Source organism: Triturus cristatus, chromosome 3_2 (assembly GCF_964204655.1).
Source record: "Triturus cristatus chromosome 3_2, aTriCri1.1, whole genome shotgun sequence".
Classification (NCBI taxonomy): Eukaryota; Metazoa; Chordata; class Amphibia; order Caudata; family Salamandridae; genus Triturus; species Triturus cristatus.
This window is the reverse complement of record NC_140584.1, coordinates 904,279,250-904,297,078: the sequence shown is the minus strand read 5'-3', so window position 1 is coordinate 904,297,078 and position 17,829 is coordinate 904,279,250. Positions and strand designations below refer to the sequence as shown.

Below are 17,829 nucleotides of genomic sequence, written 5' to 3'. Positions count from 1 at the left end.
AGCCCAGTTCTAGATAATATACTAGAGGAAGTGCGTGGTCTTGTGGAAATATGGATTTTTCTGGTCAGTTATGTCCCCTATCTTGGACCCCAACGGTTTCATGTATAAATCACAAGTACATGTATGTTCCCTCCAGTTCCAGTTATGAAGACGCAAACACATGTGCGTCCACCACCAACATGTCCTCTTTCAGATCCGCCATGAATGGGCTGGATATTCCATTCCTAAGTATGAAAGGCCACCGGCTTTATATGGTTCACTTATGCCATTTTACAGTCCAGGCAAGTAGGCCCTGATTCTGCCATCAAGCTTTTCCTGCCTTCTGCCTCTGAAAGCTCCAGTCCAAGCTCGCATCTGTATCCATGAACTTTGTCCTACTCCCTGCGCAGCTAACGGTGCCTGACATCAGCCTGTTGCCTGCCAAAAACTGTATTTCACCTTCGAAATTATCTGTTCCGCTCCCTACCCAATGCATTCCTGTCTAGTAGTTTAAGTAAACATTCTTCCAGCTACCGAGCAAAGGCCCGGCTTCTCTGTCTTTATGCAAGTAATTCATAGCCCTGTTCTATGGAAGATTTCTGCCCCCGCATCTAGTATAGACACTTAGACGCTTGTACACGCACTAACAGTCAGTATAGTCAGTATAGAATAAGATTCTACTCCAAGAAGGCCTCTCTTTTGGATAACACAGTTCTTTAAACATAGGATGTTAGATATGATTTGGGATTAGGTTGACTTGACCCTCCAGACTTCTGTCGCCACATGTAGAGCTAAATGTCAAGTCCCCTTCACCCCCTAGTTGCACGTCAATCACACGTCATGCTGCTGCGCGCGCATTTCTGCCAAGTATTTCTGCTGACATTGCGAAATTCTTTCATGGAACCACCCTATTATGACATCATACCTGATGACGTTCCTTAGTTACACCCAGTTACACCCACTTTTGCTACGCATGTATGTTTTATCTTTACTATCAATTGTTACGCCTCCTCCATTTGTTTCACTGTAATGCCTATTGTATAAAAATGATTACCTATCAATAAAGTACGGTCTTCACTTCCTGAACCTTCGTGGTGATGGAATATGGAGCTCATCGATTTAAATTGATTATGGAATAAAGCCCGTTCCGAACCTCTAATACCACGGATTCTGCCTCTTATTTTACTGAGCTATTGTTATAGATTTTCCGCATCAAATTAAGTTCCGGTAATTAAATTATTTACCACATAAATGGCGCCCGAACAGGGACACTTTCTCATCTCACGCGTCGGCGGTGCGTTGCAGGCCCGGTCTCCTGTCACAGCTGGACGGACAACAACGCGTACCCACAGGATTTCCTGTATCTCCCTCCTGCCGAGCGGGGGTAACTGAGGCTGCGATCAACACCCAGACGAGGCGGTGAGAAGTGCGAAGTATCCCGACCAGAGCCTAGCTGAGAGAGCAAGATCCGAGGTATACAGAGGCCCACCAGTTTCCGAAGTTTCCGAAGTTCCGAGTCGAGTCCAGTCCGGTTCAAGTTCAGTTCAGTTCCGAGGCCTTCCGTTCCGAGCTACCCGGTGAGTACCATTATCGGGGAGGCGTTCTGACGTGCACATAGGTTGTGCCGGTCAAGACGGGTTTGGGTACACAAATCCGGTCTGCACTGTTTCAGCAGTGTATCTGTACTGTTTAGCAGTATATCAAGTATGTCTAGTATATAATTCAGATTTACCTAGTTAGTATCGAGTATTATGCTTAGTGACTAGTTCCCTAAATGACCATCATTGTTTATTCATTAAATGTTAAATGTTAAAATGTTTTAAATACGTTCTGTATATTGTGGTGTGAATGACTGTTCATTAGTGTGTGTTATGGTATTAAACGTGTTCAAAATTAGGTATCAGATCAGTTCTCAATATGCCGCTCTTTTCGAAATTAAGACAGATCACAACTAGAAAAGGGGTACTCGAAGAAGCTGTTCCCATTCCTCCTAGGGACACTCCAGGGTACTTCATGTATCATAAACATGGCCTAGACGCCATATTATTTCTTGATCTATGGGTAGACTACACCAAGGAATTACCAGAAAGTCAGAGGTGGCCCGCAGCTGGGACCTGGGATGCAGATTGCGTCGTGAAAGTAGAGGAAGAATTATGGAAAAAGAAAGCTAGACAATCACAGAAAGACGCCATTGAATTATGGCGTAAAGAATCGTATAGACGTACAGAAAAAGCACGTAGACAGGAAGAGAAGAGTAAGGAGAATTCAAATAAAGTTCGAGAAAGTGTATTAATTGAAGAAGGTACTCGAGTAAAGTCAGAACAAACAGACAGACAAAGAAATGCCCTTGTGAATGGTATGTATCCTCTTCTGGCCGAAGGACTACCTAAGGCTACTCCGGAGATACCAAGAGACTTGCCACCCCCATTGTTTCCGATAAAAGTACATCCCAAAGGGCATCCCAGATCCGCAGAAGATGTTTTTCTTTCCTCTTATTTAGACGACGCAGCTCCCGAGTATGCTAATGCTGCGCCACATAGACCGTCTGCCGAGGGGGTTCAACGCCAAGACCCTCCTTCGTCTGTACCTCTGCAACAGCAAACTCCGACACAAGTTCCGGCAAGCACATCTGTTTCTACATCTGCATCCACACCTATGGTTGCTATATCCCGTTCAACGAATCCTTTCACATCCAGCACCCCAGGTGGTGCTACCGGAGGTACATCAAGCATTTTTTCTACGCCACCCAGAACAAATAAACTTTCCTTTCAAGAATTAGCCCACCAACGTACACCCAAACTAGTAACTCCCAACACGCTCAAGGAACTTCTAATAGATTGTAGATATGACCCGGTGCCCGGAAAAGGGGACGAAATGATGCTGGCATCATTACGTATCCGACGAGCTGCAATATACTTAGGGAAGCTACCAGGAATGACTGCACATTTAGAAAATATATATCATTTTGTTCAGTCAGGGCGAGACCCTGAGAGTATTAACAGAGCCATGGAGTACCAAAAAGTGGAAATCCAGGGGGAACTGTTACGTTTCCTCATAAACTGTGTGATCAGAAATCAAGATCAACCGGGGGTAAATCCGGAAGAAATGCAAATTCTTACCACATGGGGTAAGAATATATCAGAGGGGAGACACGATAAACGATCATGTATAGTAGCTATGAGCCGAAAGATCCGCAAAGAAATAGAACGAATACACGAGGAAAGATTAGCAGTAGACGAACCAGAACAAACCGAGGATGAGGAAGAATTAGAACTGCCCACAGGACAGTTAGAAACTATGGCCTATGTAGGTAGAGGAAGATCTTGCAATAATACTAGATGCTTTACTGATCCGATATGTCCGATACGTCCAGATAATAACAGAAAATTCCAAACTCCTATAATAAATATAAGGTCCCCCGAACATTCATTCCAAGCCGCTGACAAATTACTCCGAGAACGAAGGGGTTATCATATACTCGATTCTATGGACGAACAAGAATTAGCCAGGTCAGCCGTTCACTGGGTTGATAGTCCTGGAAAATATGGTGATGATACACTAGTACATACGTTTTTGAACCTCGCCCCAGATGAACAGCGTTTAGCTGGTATCTATATGATTCAACAACTCCTTATATTATATAAAAGCCAACACTCCGATCCTGGTCCCTTACCTGATATATTGACTGAATTACTCACGAATAAATGGAGAGGTTCCGGTACTAAGTTAATTAGAGAAATACTAGAATCTAGAAGGCAGTACATTCTTTTTGTATGTCCCGAACATGTCTCACTGCCCATCAAGGAAAGAACGACGTATTACATGGATAGACAGAATCCCTTACGCGAAGTGCACCCGAAAAAGGGTGATGACAATGAGTTTAAACGTGTGTTTGTATACACACCCATATCTAAAATAGAACTATTAGAAATGAAGAAAGTGGTACCCAGTCATGACAAAGACCCAGCGGGTTTCCACCGTGAGATTAAAGATATGTTACTCATGGGAGAATATACCTACCCCGACATTATGACAATATTGAAGGTATTAATGCCTGCGGGCATTTACGAAAAACTCAAGGAAAAGGATTGGGAGTTGGGAGACCAGAAGATAGATTGGACAGCATTAGAAAACGAAGAAAAAGCTCGAGGTCCAGGTTCAGGGCTCGGGGACAAGACCAAAGCACTACCAGGTCTACTAGTACAGGTACTGCCACGTTTATTAACTACGAAAAAGGAAGACTGGGGTGCAATATCAGCCTGTAAACAAAAATCAGATGAAGACACTAGTGATTTCTATTCCCGATTTGAGAAATGTTTTGGTATAAATAGTGGAATAAAAGCAAGTAGCGAGTCGTATCCACACCTGTTTGTGACAAAATTGGTTGAAAATGCCCTGCCCCAAGTTAAGAATAGAGTATTGAAATTCGAGAGTACCTGGCAAGGTAACACTCCGTCACAAATGTTACAAATGCTACAGTACCATCACAATAGAATTAGAGAAGAACAAGAACATGAACATAGACGCATGAAAGACACGAAAATGAAAATGCTAGTTTCCCAGACAGTGCCAGTTGACGGTCATAAGAAGGGTATAACACAGTCCAGTGGCTCAACAGGTCCTGTAAAAGGGACGTGCAACTATTGTAAACAGCCAGGTCATTATGTACACGATTGTCCAGTTTTAAAACATAATATTGCCATAGGTAACGCAAAAGAAAGACCACGGCCACTTAGACAGGATCAGAATCAACAAGGAACTCCGCAGCATGCACAGTCCATGCCAGCTCCGCAGCAGTCTATGCCAGCTCCACCACCGCAGCCTATTGCTGCTACACAAACAACGACCCGACAGATGTATCAGACCGCACAGTATGACTATCCTGATTATCAACGATACTCATGAAACAGCCTAGAGAGGGAAGTTGGCTTACCCCTTATTGAGGTCCCTGTAGATCAAGAAGGACCTTATGTACACAGTGAACTATTAGGTCAAGATAGAAAATTCTTACTTGATACAGGGGCAAGCCGAACAACAATAAAACGTAGTGAAGTTCCAGGGGCACCCCTCTCAGGCACACAGAATATTTCCCTTGGCTTTTCAGGAAAACCTATCATTAACGAAGTAACACAGCCTCTTCCACTTACGATCGGTCCCTTGACACGAACTACAGATTTATTACTTACTAAATCATGTCCAGAAAACTTGTTAGGTATAAAAACTTTGAAAGCTCTAGGAGCTATTATATGTTGTTCTCCGGAAGGAGTAAGATTGTTTTTACGTGATTTCAAAGGGCACTACGTGTCCCGAGACATGGATCACCGACTACAGATTTTACCGACACATTTATGGGCACAAGGCCCTACAGATGTTGGTTGCATGAACATTACACCATATCGAGTCACACTAAAGGCAGGAGTGGTACTTCCACGAATGCGACAATACAAGTTACCCCCAGATGCTGTAGTGGCTTTACTACAAATCATTGACGAGCTTATTACCCAAGGAGTGGTTGTGGAAACTGACTCCAATGTATGTAATTCACCGATAATTCCGATTCTTAAACGAACAGATCCAACAGCCCCGCCAGTATATCGATTGGTTATTGATCTGCGCGAATTAAATAAATGCATAGTACCACAATACCCTGTAGTCCCAGACATTTCTTCATTACTGACAGCCATTGATTCCGAAGCAACATTCTTTACTGTAATTGATCTCAAGAATGCCTTCTTCAGCGTCCCAATAGATCCGGAAAGCCAATACTTGTTCGGATTTAGTTTAAATGGACGTAGCTTTAAATTCACACGCGCACCTCAAGGATTTACAGAAAGCCCCAGCATTTATAGCCAAGCACTGAAACGAGAACTCGACAGTATCCACATGCCAGTCAACACTGCCCTGCTTCAATATGTCGATGATCTGCTGATCACCGCTAGAAGCGAACCTGAATGTGAGAAAGCCTCACTGACGGTATTACAATTTTTGGCCGAAAAGGGGCACAAGGTGTCCCCTTCTAAGCTGCAATTCTGTGTCCAGCGAGTTGTTTACCTTGGTCACTCGCTGTCCAAGGAGGGAAGGCAGCTTACACCAGATCGCATCCAGTTAATTGCAAATATGCCGATACCCAAGACACAAAAGGAGGTGCGGGCTTTCATAGGCCTCACTTCATATTGTAGGCAGTGGATCCCTCAGTATGCATTTCTAGCAAGACCCCTCATTCAATTGACAACACAGGAGGCAGCCACATCGACTGTTCTCCCTTGGACTCAGGAACATACACAAGCTTTTGAAAGCCTAAAGAAAGCCTTATGCCAAGCACCTGTTTTAGCAACACCATGTTACAATAAACAGTTTACACTCTTCGTTACAGAACGCGAAGGTACTGCCTTATCAGTACTCACACAGGAACAAGCAGGATCACACAAACCATGTGCTTATTTTTCTAGTACATTAGATCCCGTAGCTCAGGCTTTGCCTGCGTGCCTGAAATCAGTGGCAGCAACAGCTTTAGCAATCAGACAAAGCGATGCCATAGTATTAGGACATCCATTGACAGTACAAGTACCACATGCAGTAGAGGTTCTCTTGAACCGCACACAAACACAACACTTGACTATAGCGAGACTCACTGGTTACGAATTGACATTGTTTCAGCCACATATAGGAATCAGACGTTGTAGTACATTGAATCCTGCCACACTTACCTGTAAATGGAACAGACCCACTTGCACATGATTGTATTGAAGTTATCACTATCACGACGAAACCCAGACAAGATTTGACAGACGTCCCATTGTCAGACCCAGACCTGACGTTGTATGTAGATGGTTCATGTATGAGAACAAGTACAGGAGAGCTAGTGGCCGCTTACGCAGTCACAACAGACACTGAAATCATTGAAACAAATTGCATAAATACCTTGTCAGCTCAAGCCGCAGAGCTCATCGCTCTGACGCAAGCCTGTATTCAAGCCACAAATAAAAGAGTCAACATATACACTGATTCACGTTATGCATTCGGAGTTGTACATGACTTCGGCGTGCTGTGGCGAGAGAGAGGTTATTTAACTTCTCACGGTGCCCACATTCAGCACGGACCCCTCATTCATGCCTTATTAGATGCAATACATCTACCCACTGCAATATCAATTATGAAATGTAAAGCTCATACGAAAGTTACTGATATCATTTCTCAAGGCAATGATCTAGCTGACAGAACAGCTAAACAGACTGCTCAAACTCAAACATCCGACATGACAAAGACAATAGTCCCGACACCAACACATTGCATGATGGTTAAGGATCCCGCTCTTGACGTAATCGACATACAGATACATGCTACACCAGACGAAATAAAGAAATGGACTGAATTAGGAGGGATCCAAACGGATCAAGGATGGATGACGAAGGAAAAATCTGTGTGGTTCCTTCCTGATTCAATGGTCCAAGTCGTTATTAACACTGTACATAGTCCAGCGCATCTAGGAGAAAAAGCTATGCTAGACAGCATTCAACACATTTGGTTCAACAAACATTTACGAGCAGCAGCTAAACAAAAAGTTCGTACCTGTATGATCTGTTGTCAGTTTAACCCAGGTAAAAGCATTCCCGTAGAGCTGGCTGGATTTCAGCCTCCTGATCACCCTTTTGAAGTCCTCCAGATGGATTATATCCAGATGGAACGATGTCGAGGATTCAAATATGTTCTCGTAGTTGTCTGTGCTCTTTCCCGTTGGACAGAGGCATACCCGGTTTCAGATTACACTGCCCCGACTACTGCCAAACAGTTAGTTCGAGAATTCTTCCCACGGTACGGTTTACCACGTGTTGTCTACTCAGATAATGGCCAGCCGTTCTCATCCGAATTAATGAAACACGTTTCACTTTTGTTAGGCTATCAGTGGAAATTTCACTGTGTCCGACACCCCGAGGCAGCAGGTCTCGTGGAACGACATAACCAGACCCTGAAAATTAGATTGTCCAAAATTTGTAGAGAGAAAGGTGTCGACTGGGTAGTAGCCTTACCCGTTGCACTCTTTTACATGAGAATGGTAGCACACTCTCGAACAGGGCTATCCCCTTATGAGGTGATCTTCGGTAGACCACCAAATATGTGGGGGACGCCTATACCACGCAAAATAACTGATATTGACTGTAATATGCTGACAGATTACTTGGCTTCCTTGATGTCTGCACTACAATCTTGTCGTTCACAGGTAGCTGCAGCCTTTCCCGACAACACAGAGGTGAAACCCCATGACGTAATTCCAGGGGATTTGGTTTTAGTGAGGAACTTTGATCGGAAGTCTCAGCTGGATCCTAGGTGGAAGTCGCCTCAGCTCGTACTGCTAACGACGAGGACAGCCGTAAAGATCGAAGGACGAAAAGGCTGGATACATTCAAGTCATATCAAGAAATTTCATGGACTACCGTCAGACGTAAACGACACACCTTGCGTGTCTTCCCCGAGTGACTCTAAACTCCCTTTGGTTGAACTGAATAGCCACGAACTATATAAACTAAAACTTAGGTCTAACAAGTCAGGCAATTTGATTGTTTAAGTCCTCTCCAAGGTGAAGCGGTCGAATTTGTCTCTGACATGTACCCCTTAGACCTGTGTAGAGAAAGAAACAAAAGGATAAAATTGAAACGACATGCGTACTGTAAAACACTGCGTAGTCATTGCACAGTGACGTTATTAATTCTGTTTTTCTTAAGTCTTTTAATAATTACTGCAAGTATATTGTTGCACATATATTATCCTATTTCTAGACATGTTTATAATGTTACTGCTGAACATTCTTTTAGTGAATTACCTCCGCATGAATTGTCTTATAGATTTGCGCTGCGCAATAACACTTTTATTAGTAGGTTACATCATTCCCATCAGGTTAGCAATGCTACAAATTGTTGGATATGTGGTCGACTCCCTCCCTATCAGAACTATAAAGGAATTCTACCTCTCTTTCCATACCCGTTCACACACAACGGCTCCTGTGGAGCATGGTTTAGTTTAATTAATTCCCTAGATTCGAATTCTGCAGTTTACCAGAATAACTGGGTATGGGGAAATCTGAACTTAGTTTTACTCAAAGTCTGCCACCCCAACAAGGAGGGACTTCCCAAAAGAACAGGAACTGATCTAGAAAATGAAGTATATGGATTAGGTAATTTTACGCTCAATCTCATGATCTTGAATGTTGAATCCGAAGCTACTCCAATTTTGCCCGCCATGTCAGTATTTCCAGTAAAAGGTGAATTATGTGTAAGAAAGAATGGTTCCATACATATGGGCCATAGTAGATGCACCACTGTAATAGAATTTAGTGATCAAGGCAAGTCTACATTTAGAGCTTCCCGCCATTCCTACTTCATATGTGGTCAGACGGCATACATACGTTTGCCACTAGATTGGGATGGTACCTGCTACATCGGATTCCTTTTGCCACCTGTTTTCCTAGCTCCTCCTGATTATCACAGAAATACTCATTTAGTACACAATAGAGAAAGGAGAGATCTCCCAATAGTCGATTATACTGAGACCGCATGGGAAAAATACACAGATTTCAATAAAGGTCTCTTTCCCTATATAGGTACAGTTACCAATAGTAAGTTGATACGTAGATTAACTAGAACCCTTGAAGCAGTAGTGAACGAAACTATTTCCGCCTTAGGCAATTTAACAGAAGAGCAGTCTGCTATGCGGATTGTTGTGCTTCAAAATCGTCTTGTCCTTGACGTCATCCTGGCCGATAGGGGCGGAGCTTGTAGGGTCATCGGATCAAGTTGTTGCATTTTCATACCAGAAAATTCGCCATCTGTATATAAAGCCATAACTCGCCTTCATAAGATAGTAAGCCAGATACACCAGAATCCAGGCACCTGGACTTGGTCCGGTTGGTTTTGGAGTGTATTATCTACCTTTGGATGGAAGGTCCTATCCTTCCTAGGTATTGGCTTCCTCATATTATTCAGTTGCTGTCTATGCCTACAATGTGGACCAGCGATCTGTGGTCTGTGTGCCACATCGTGTATTCCACCACCAAGATTTCATTCATCCCAGAAGAAAAAAGAAGAACAAATGATGCTATATGAACAGGTCGATGGATTAATGAAGATTGATATCTCTTGACGGGCAAGTAGGGGACAAGGAGGGAATGTGGAAATATGGATTTTTCTGGTCAGTTATGTCCCCTATCTTGGACCCCAACGGTTTCATGTATAAATCACAAGTACATGTATGTTCCCTACAGTTCCAGTTATGAAGACGCAAACACATGTGCGTTCACCACCAACATGTCCTCTTTCAGATCCGCCATGAATGGGCTGGATATTCCATTCCTAAGTATGAAAGGCCACCGGCTTTATATGGTTCACTTATGCCATTTTACAGTCCAGGCAAGTAGGCCCTGATTCTGCCATCAAGCTTTTCCTGCCTTCTGCCTCTGAAAGCTCCAGTCCAAGCTCGCATCTGTATCCATGAACTTTGTCCTACTCCCTGCGCAGCTAACGGTGCCTGACATCAGCCTGTTGCCTGCCAAAAACTGTATTTCACCTTCGAAATTATCTGTTCCGCTCCCTACCCAATGCATTCCTGTCTAGTAGTTTAAGTAAACATTCTTCCAGCTACCGAGCAAAGGCCCGGCTTCTCTGTCTTTATGCAAGTAATTCATAGCCCTGTTCTATGGAAGATTTCTGCCCCCGCATCTAGTATAGACACTTAGACGCTTGTACACGCACTAACAGTCAGTATAGTCAGTATAGAATAAGATTCTACTCCAAGAAGGCCTCTCTTTTGGATAACACAGTTCTTTAAACATAGGATGTTAGATATGATTTGGGATTAGGTTGACTTGACCCTCCAGACTTCTGTCGCCACATGTAGAGCTAAATGTCAAGTCCCCTTCACCCCCTAGTTGCACGTCAATCACACGTCATGCTGCTGCGCGCGCATTTCTGCCAAGTATTTCTGCTGACATTGCGAAATTCTTTCATGGAACCACCCTATTATGACATCATACCTGATGACGTTCCTTAGTTACACCCAGTTACACCCACTTTTGCTACGCATGTATGTTTTATCTTTACTATCAATTGTTACGCCTCCTCCATTTGTTTCACTGTAATGCCTATTGTATAAAAATGATTACCTATCAATAAAGTACGGTCTTCACTTCCTGAACCTTCGTGGTGATGGAATATGGAGCTCATCGATTTAAATTGATTATGGAATAAAGCCCGTTCCGAACCTCTAATACCACGGATTCTGCCTCTTATTTTACTGAGCTATTGTTATAGATTTTCCGCATCAAATTAAGTTCCGGTAATTAAATTATTTACCACAGTCTTCAACCCTTTATGGTCGCCACTAACGAAAAATTGCAACAAATAGAGGACCGATGGATTGTCATGGAAGGTAGGGTGACTGAGTTAGAACAGCGCGTCAGTGACGTTCAAGATGTTGCCACAAAAATACCGTTATTGGAACAAGAGATTCACAAACTAAAGCTCCATACTGAGGACTTGGAGAATCGCAATCGAAGGAATAACCTCCGTCTTTTTGGCTTGCCAGAGAATACTGAGGGTCCTGATAGGTTGCTTTTCCTTCGAAAATTTCTTCATGATCTCTTGGGCCTTCAGTCTTCTACACCCTTGAATATACAGAGAGCTCACCGCTTAGGTCGCCTTCAACCGAATTCCACCAAACCTCGTGGTATTATCATGCTTTTTCTGAAGTTCACAGAACTTATGACTGTACTTAAAGCAGCTAAACTTAAACGTCACCTATCGTGGTCTGGACACAATATCTTTATCTCACAAGATGTCTCTAATGCGACCAACGCTCGACGCAAAGAATTCCTTGCACTGCGTCCACAAATGAGACACTTGAACGTCCAGTATGGCATACTCCATCCCTCCATCTGCAAGATCACCCACGACGGCCAGACAAGGTCCTTTGATGACCCGGGAAAATTGAAACTGTTTCTTAATAACATCTCTTCTCGGAATATGGACACAAATCACTGAGTGCTTCTTCTTATTGCTGCTTTAGTGTGGTGTTCTTAACAGCTTTTTTCTGGTTACCTTAGATACTTCGTATATATAGTTTTCCGTATGCTCTATTGCTTATTGTATGTTTGCTAAACACGCTTCTTCTTCTTCGTTATTGGCTCTTACCTGTTCAATTCTTTCTTCTTTCCCTCACATCGTTTTTTTCTTTGCTCTTTTCGTACAATTACCAGGTTTTACTCCTGCTTTCAATTTTATCCATGTGGTATATACCGCTGTCTCTCTCCGGTCTCATCACGCTCCAACTTCACTTTTTTATTGATGTCTTTCAGGTCTGGACTCTTTTCCTTGACCCGTTTTCCCTCTTTGCTTTCCTATACTCTCTACGTCTGCTTACCCTCTTTCCTTCCCCTGCTCTTTCTCACACTTTCTTACTTCAGTCTTCCTTTGGTTGGTGCGTCAATCTTTTCCTCTTTCGAGATTTCCCATGTTTCCTCTTTGCTTTTTTCCCCTCATTTCTCCTCGACTGTGGCGCTTTCAGACCTCTCTTTATTTATTACATTGCCAAAGGCTTGTTGATTTTTCTTCGTAATGTGGTTTTATGTTTTGTTGCTTCCTTTTGTAACCTCTATGCGCATTTTGTCTTCCAGTGTCGTTTTGTCTTTGAAGTTTTTCCTCATCATGTGTATCTCATTCCCCTGACCCTCGCGTATGTGTAATTTTGTTACGTGGAACGTCCGTGGTCTTGGAAATCCTGTTAAAAGACAAAAGGTAATTTCTCATTTATCTAAACTCAATTCTCAAATTTCCTTTCTTCAAGAAACTCATTGTAATGATGTTGAGTCGCTGAAATTAAAAAGGCAGTGGGTAGGCCAAGTTGTTTTTTCTCCTGCTGTTAACAAAAAAGGGGGGGTTGCCATACTGTTCCACAAAACTTTATCTGTGCAAATTATTTCTTCTCAAAATGATGATGCAGGTCGATGGGTAATGGCCAAGATTGTTTTATACAATAAAACGCTAGTTTTGTTAAACATTTATGGCCCTGTGAAACCGGATCCAAAATTCTGGAATGATATCAAAATTCTCCTCTCCACTGCTGACTGTCCTAATATTATTGTAGCAGGCGACTTTAATCAGTGGTTGGATCCTTTTTCGGATCGCTTATCAAAGTACAAATTTCAACCGGATAAGACCCATAAATCCTTTCAATCGGCCATTGCCTCTCGCCCAATGTATGATGTCTGGAGAACCTGTAACCCTGATTTGTTGGAATATACGTTCTTTTCTAATGTACACCAAACCCGATCCAGAATTGATTATATCTTGGTTAGCAAATCCCTTCTTCCATCTATCCAAAAATCTGAAATTGGCTCTATCTTTATCTCAGATCATGCCCCTGTCTATGCTGTTTTTGACCTTTCACTTACCTCCACCAAATTTAATCGCTGGAAGTTTAACACTCACCTGTTATCGGATACAGCTTATCTTACAGAAGCCACCTCCTTTATTAATGAATTTTTTACCTTCAACAACCCATCAGACACTTCCATTCCTAACAACTGGGATGCTTTTAAGGCGGCTCTCCGTGCTTTCACTATTTCCTTTGTGTCCCGGAAAAAGAAGGCCAATGTGAAAAAGTATGAGGACCAATTACAACAGCTTAAAAAATTAGAGCATGACTATTTCTCCTCCAAAAATGCTGACTCACTTAAGAATTTAATTACAGCCAAAACCAACCTTAACAAAATTGCGACTGTTGATGCTTGCAATGTTTTACTTAGAATTAAGTCTAAATTTCACGGAGGGCAAAATAAAGCGGGTAAAATGCTAGCGAACTACCTAAAAATTCGCTCTGAACGTAAGACCATTGGTCCGATCATGGATGAATCCTCCAATAATCTGGTGTCCTCTGATGAAGAAATTGCAGCGGTCTTTCATGACTATTATCGTTCTCTTTATTCAGATGACACATTCCCCTCCTCTCACAACCTTGATAAGTTTTTTTCTGGACTCCCTGCTCCCCCGTCTCTGAATGCTGAGTTTTCCGCTTTAGAGGCGGATATTACTTTACAAGAGATACTTACTGCCCTACAAGCTTTAAAGAAGTCAAAAGCCCCTGGTCCGGATGGATTACCGGTGGAGTTTTATTGTACTTTCAAATCTTTGTTTGCCCCTAAATTATTGCAGCTGTTTAATTCCTTCATTACTGATGCGAAAGCATCTGGCTCCTTTATGGATGCCTTGATCGTCATTATCCCTAAGCCTGATAAGGACCACTCTTTTTGTAAAAATTTTCGCCCAATCTCCCTAATCAATTACGACTGCAAGATCTTCGCTAAGATTATTGCGTCTCGGCTTGATTCTATCATACCCCTTCTGATCAAGACTGACCAGGTGGGTTTTGTCAAAGGTAGATTGGCTTCCGATAATGCTAGAATGTTCATGAACATCCTGTCCCATGGTAAAAATTATAAAGATCCTCTGGCCGCCTTGTCCCTGGATGCTGAAAAAGCATTCGATCGTATAAATTGGCAGTTTATGTTTCACACACTACAATGGTTTGGATTTGGCCCTAACTTTATTTCTTTTATTAAACTTTTATACTCATGTCCGAGGGCTAGTATTTTTGTTAATAACCAATTTTCTCAATTTTTTCCCCTATCTAGAGGCACCAGACAAGGTTGTCCTCTCTCCCCATTACTTTTTATCCTGTGTTTGGAACCCTTCCTTGAGCGTATTAGAACCAATCCCAAAATTAAAGGTTTTGCCTCTGCTTCTGTTGAAAATAAATTATCTGCCTACGCGGATGATATATTGGTATACATGTCCAATCCTAGTGAATCCCTTCCCCCTTTTTTAGAGGAAGTCCTCCTTTACATTTCTGGGTACAAACTTAACCTATCTAAAACGGAGGTTCTCCCTTTAAATTCGATATGTTATCAATTTATGTTTGCGGATACTGCCTTTGCATGGTGTCCCTCCAAAATTAAATACCTTGGTATTTGGTTTGCCTCTAATATAGCGGATACTATCAAATTTACTTTTAACGCACTAATGAATAAATTGAAATCTCTTCTCCTTGTGTGGTCCCCCTTATTTTTATCATGGTGGGGTAGACTAGATACTATTAAGATGATGGTCACTCCTCATATCCTTTACACGGTTTCTATGCTCCCTGTCAAAATCCCTAACACATTCTTTTCCCAATTAAACTCTCTATGTATTAAATTTTTATGGAACAATAAGCACTCCCGTATTGCTTTGAACAAACTTATTCGCCCCAAAGAAGAGGGGGGAGTGCGCTTCCCTAATTTTAAAATATACCACTCTGCTTTCTTGATTAAACAATCTTTCTCATTGGCCTTCGATTTTGGGGATACGCCTATTCCTCGTTGGATTATCTTTGAGCGGTCGCTTCTAAAAGAGTTTCAGTTTCAGCATGTTACATTTATGTCCAACTGCACCTTTTTGTCTAAAAGCCCTGTATTAAAATACTCCCGTGAATTGCTGTACAATACATTTCTTAAAGATCTATCCCCTATCCAATGTTTTTTAATCTCCACCCTATGGTATAACAAATTTCTTAAATATAAAGGTAGATCTTTCTATTACAAATACTGGAAGGAAAAGGAGATCTTTTTTGTGCATCAGTTTTTGAATGGGTTTTCTACCATCTCCTTCCAAGAACTACAGACACGATATCAGCTACCTGACTCCTTTTACAAGGAATACATTATTATCTCTAATGCTATACAAACCCAATTAGCTACTTACTCTCTCCCATCAGTTTCACCTCCTTTAATACCCTCTTCACCATTATACTCTCTATTCCCAGCTCATAAACTTAAAGCTGCCACTGTTTATAAGTTATTGTTATCTAATGCCAATGTTCGTTCTAAATCCAACGTTGAGAGTGCATGGGAAATGGACCTATCCATCTCTCTTTCTATTGATAGTTGGGACAAATTATGGTCGAAATTATTTAAAGTTTCGGCTGCAGCCAGGATAACCCAATCTCTGTTTTTTCTGTATCATAGAGCCATTATTACTCCTGTTGCTATTTGTAAGTTTTCCCCTACATCCTCTCCTCTTTGCTGGTCCTGCTCTACCGAAACTGGTACATTAGTTCATCAGATATATGAATGTGCATCTGTTCTATCTTTTTGGAATTCAATTTGGAATGTATGCATGTCAGTTTTCAACTTTAATGCAACCTTAACTTTTGTAAATATCTTTTTAGGTTCTTTAGCTCCTGATATGGAAACTGTTTTACCTAGCTCTAGGTTATTTGATCTTTTTATTGCATTAGCTTTTAAAGTGATCCTGTCTGCATGGAAAGACAATTCTAAACTGTCGTCAATTACTTGGTGGAATTTTATTTGTGACGACCATAGGATTGCTTCCATTTCCTCCTCTTCTGTTTCCCAAAAAATCAAAGCTGATCTTCTTTGGCTCCCTTTTACTACTTATCTTTCCTCGCACCCTCCCATGTGATAATTCATTTTCTTTTCATTTTCTTCTCTCTCTGGCTTTCTCTTTTCTCTTTCCCTCTCTTCTCTTTGGTCTTTCCTCTTTTCTTCCCCCCTTTTCCTCCCATCCCATTTACCAGTGCCTCTTCCTTAAATTACCCTATTATTGATTCTTTTTTGTCTGCCTAGTTATTGTAAACCAATTTCGTTTATATATTATTTCTCTATGGCGCTATATTGGAATATTTGTTTATTGTATCATTTGTTTTTCTTTTCCTTTTTCTCTGAAAATTCAATAAAAACTTCTTAAACAAAAAAAAAACCTCATATTAATCAAACTTATGCAGAACGGTCCTTTCTAAGACTTAATTTCAAAGGCGTTTCCCCTCAGACATTCCTGAGCTCACACTGAGTCTAATCGAAAAAGCCTTTTATTTGCATAGTTGTGAAAAAGACAGATTATTGGAATTGTACAAGAAGCACCAAGGAAATCAATAAATAATTTATGTTCACCATTATAGATTAAGGTCACAAGTGACACAACTGGTAACATTTTCAGCCAAGTTCAAACTATCACTACAAGTATCTAAATATTTAAACGTGCTAGGGAGCAGTGTGTCTTCATTGTGATGCCTGCTTGGATTGGAATCCGATTAACAAAGTAAGATCAAATCATAGTAAATTTAGCCTAATGTCCTTAAGAAGCTAATGCAGGAAGGAAAAAGTAACATACTTAAGTGTAATTCACATACCTGGCCACATCTGGATCCTGCTTAAGGAGTAGTAATATTTGCTCTGTGTTAATAAAGAGGGCCCAGCAGGGAAAGCAGAACAGCATCAGAATAAGGATTCCCCTCTGCAGGATCGTTCCAACTCGTTTCAAATTCTTTCCTCCGTAAGTCTATGGGGTAGAATACAAAACAAAGAGAATTAAACACTAATTGTTGAAGTATACAAACTATTTTCAGGGAAAAGTTACATTATTCTTTATAACCCTATAAAACCACTAATGTGCCAGTAATATGGCCAAATCCAATTTGAAGCTAAAACTTCATGCCATTAACTGCTGCAACAAGGCCAAGTCACAACCTAAAAAGTTCAATCTAAGATCCTTCTATGGTGGCGGCATTTTTTTAATTAGAAATGTGAAGGCTAAAGATGTACATTTTTAGCCAAAATACTGACTCAAAAATATTGTGAACCAAAATATCTAAGGTAAGTGCTTTGTTATTGTAACTGGGTTACTATTACATTGAAGTGTAAAATAATGTTTATTTAATATTAGCTTTTGGTTTTTTAAAAATATAGAAATTAATGTAAAATTATTTTTGAAAAAATACTCTTCTATAATTTGTGAGAGGGCTGTTGGG

At 41.3% G+C, this 17,829-nt stretch overlaps 1 protein-coding gene across 4 annotated transcripts in view; it reads right to left on the bottom strand.

The window, feature by feature from the left end:
• The window catches only part of LOC146858425 (multidrug and toxin extrusion protein 2-like), a 564,202-nt gene that overhangs the window by 380,878 nt on the left and 165,495 nt on the right, over nucleotides 1–17,829 (bottom strand). For all 4 annotated transcript variants that reach the window (XM_085649344.1, XM_085649345.1, XM_085649346.1 and 1 more), the window contains one exon: nucleotides 17,212–17,360. In XM_085649344.1, coding sequence (XP_085505470.1) covers nucleotides 17,212–17,360 — 149 coding nt within the window. The remainder of the gene's footprint in view (nucleotides 1–17,211; nucleotides 17,361–17,829) is intronic.